At 49.8% G+C, this 2,623-nt stretch overlaps 1 protein-coding gene across 1 annotated transcript; it reads right to left on the bottom strand.

Moving 5' to 3' along the window:
* Positions 1-281: 281 nt before the first annotated feature.
* Positions 282-2,144, bottom strand: LOC135394317 (uncharacterized protein K02A2.6-like). Its single transcript, XM_064625014.1, has one exon. The coding sequence runs from the start codon at positions 2,142-2,144 to the stop codon at positions 282-284; it is 1,863 nt and encodes a 620-aa protein (XP_064481084.1).
* Between the last annotated feature and the right edge of the window lie 479 nt (positions 2,145-2,623).

Below are 2,623 nucleotides of genomic sequence, written 5' to 3'. Positions count from 1 at the left end.
CGAGAAGGCAGGGCGTACAGGATTACAGCGCTCTTTTCACGTCAGAAGACCGTGGCTTTCGGGAGCGAGCTTCGCTATTGTTCTATATTAGCCACCGAAGACACGCCGATACCAAGCAAGCCCGAACAGCAAGTCTTTAATGTCCCAAGCAACCAAAAACAGTTCTACAAGCTGGCACGTGCCTCGTGCCTCTAACCTTCTCGTCGTCTTTATCGTTATATGGCAATACATAACACTCTTTCATCCTTAAACAAAACGAAGTCTGTTATATGTTTGTTCACTTAGTTCTTTGTTGTGTAATCGTCCGGGCGGTATCTGTCGGGAGCCGTGCGAACACGTGTGCTTCTCCGCAGCATTGGTGTTGACGACTGACAGCCGGAGAAGCTGGGCGCCTCTTCCTCAGCGAAGCTGGAGTCAGGCGTTTTCTTATCCCTGTCCATCATGTCTCCGCTGCCAGTTGCTGATCCCGGCTGCTGGATGGGGCTTGGTGAGCTGCCGTGCTGAAACTGCCCTGGCTCCCGTGACGTCGATTCCGCTGTGTCGACATTTTCCCACGTTTGGGGTTCGTTACTCGGAGGGGTAGACGCAGCACCTGCGACGTCCTGATCTGGAGTACGAAACGTGCTTGGTGCCATGGCCCGTCGCTTCCGCAGGTGATCAGCATGCCAAACTCTTGTCGGGTATGACCAGGGCTGCAAAGGACCAACAGTCTTTGCCGGAAGAACACTTTGACAGATTTTGCAGCTCCGTACTGTGCTCTCTAGATCTTTGTCTAGACCAGGCCACCAAACATATGACCTCGCTAACATCTTCATCCGCGTCATGCCTGGATGAACTTCGTGTAATAGCGACAGCACGGCAGGCTGCAAGCTCCTCGGGATAATGACCCTGTAGCCCCATGTCAAACAGTCCTGTTCCACTGATAGCTGATCTCTGCGCGCAAAGAATGCCTGCATTTCTTGGGGGTACCTGCTTGGCCAACCGGTTAGTGCATACTGGACGACCCCACTGAGAAGCGGGTCTCGCTTAGTTTCCATTGCAACTTGCGCTGCAGTCAGGGGCGTTGCATCGAACACAGCTAAACAGTCTGGTTCGTCCCTTCTCTCTTGTACGGATAACGGCAGGCGCGATAACGCATCTGCTACTTCCATGTTCCGACCATTCCTATACTTGAGGTGATATTGATACGCGGCCAGTGTCATTGCCCATCTCTGAACTCTGGCGGCAGCTAAGGATGGCACAGGTCTATCGTGTCCCAGTAAACCGAGAAGGGGTTGATGGTCGGTGTAGATGCTGAAACGTCGTCCATACAGGTATCGGTGGAAACGTCGCAAGCCGAAGATGAGTGCCAGCGCCTCCTTCTCGCCCTGTGCATAATTGCGTTCGCTGCTTGAAAGTGTGCGGGACGCGAACGCGATTGGTCGTTCACTTCCGTCTGGCATTTCATGGAAGATGACGGCCCCTAGACCATAAGCAGATGAGTCACAGCTTAGTCCAATTGGCTTATTCACATCATAAAACGTGAGCACTTCGCTGCTGAGAATCATCTCTTTGGTCTTTGCGAAAGCGTTCTTGCACCCTTTTGTCCAGTGCCACTGTTTGTCTTTCTTCAGCAATTCGTAAAGAGGCGCTGCCACCGTTGCCAAATTCTTCAAAAACTTGGCGTAGAAGTTGAGGAGTCCTAGGTAGGCTCTCAATTCTGTAATGTTGGTTGGCTCTGGTGCGTCCCTGATAGCCTTCACTTTTTCTGCTATCGGATAGATTGCTTCAGCTGAAACCCTGTGGCCGAGATAAACGACTGAGTCACGGAAGAACTGACATTTTCCTGCTTTTAGAGTGATGTTGTAGTCATTTAATCGTTGCAGAACTTGTGTGACCGTTTTGTAGCAGTCCTTTATGTTCCTGCCTGTGACAATAATGTCGTCTATATAACATCCTACATTTGGGATACCTTCCAGGACCTGGTCCATCATTGCCTGGAAAATAGCTGGCGCACTCGCAATTCCAAAAGGAAGTCTTTGGTACTCAAACAGTCCTAGATGAGTGTTGACCGTGAGTAAAGGTTTGGCATCGTTGCAGAGCGGTACCTGCAAATAGGCTGAAAACAAGTCTAACACGCTAAAGACCCTGCCTCCCGCAAGCATGTCCCGAACAGCAAGTCTTTAAAGGGACCGAAAAGTGAAAAATAACCCCCATATTTTTGCCCACTGTCGTGCACAACATCGTTGTTTGATAAGACACAGAAAGCATTACTTCTCAATTCGGCATATTTTTTACATATAAATATTTTGAAGATTGCCGGAACATGGACGGTGCTGCCAGCGAACGGCGAAAAAGAGCAACTTGGGTTTCGGGTCCAGGGCTCCCAGGGATTGGTCAACCCTTACCACGTGAGAGTTAATTTTGTAGAGAACAAAGTTGACGCACATTATCTTACAGCTAAACGCCATTTTAAAAATGACGCTCACTTCCATACCTTTTACGTTAATAAAGCATTCAGCTACTTCGCCGCTACGAGCTACGATCCGCCGCGCCATCTGCAAGGCCATCTGTGTTATCGCGTTTATTGTTTACGTCGTGGGTGGTCATGTTGGTTGCGCGAAGCAGAAACCAGAAAGTATAA

Source organism: Ornithodoros turicata, chromosome 1, assembly GCF_037126465.1.
Source record: "Ornithodoros turicata isolate Travis chromosome 1, ASM3712646v1, whole genome shotgun sequence".
Classification (NCBI taxonomy): domain Eukaryota; kingdom Metazoa; phylum Arthropoda; class Arachnida; order Ixodida; family Argasidae; genus Ornithodoros; species Ornithodoros turicata.
This window is presented reverse-complemented; position numbering and strand designations above follow the sequence as displayed.

Bases quoted from the DNA above. Each gene is read 5' to 3' on its own strand.
- LOC135394317 (XM_064625014.1), bottom strand. From the start codon at position 2,144: ATGCTTGCGGGAGGCAGGGTCTTTAGCGTGTTAGACTTGTTTTCAGCC.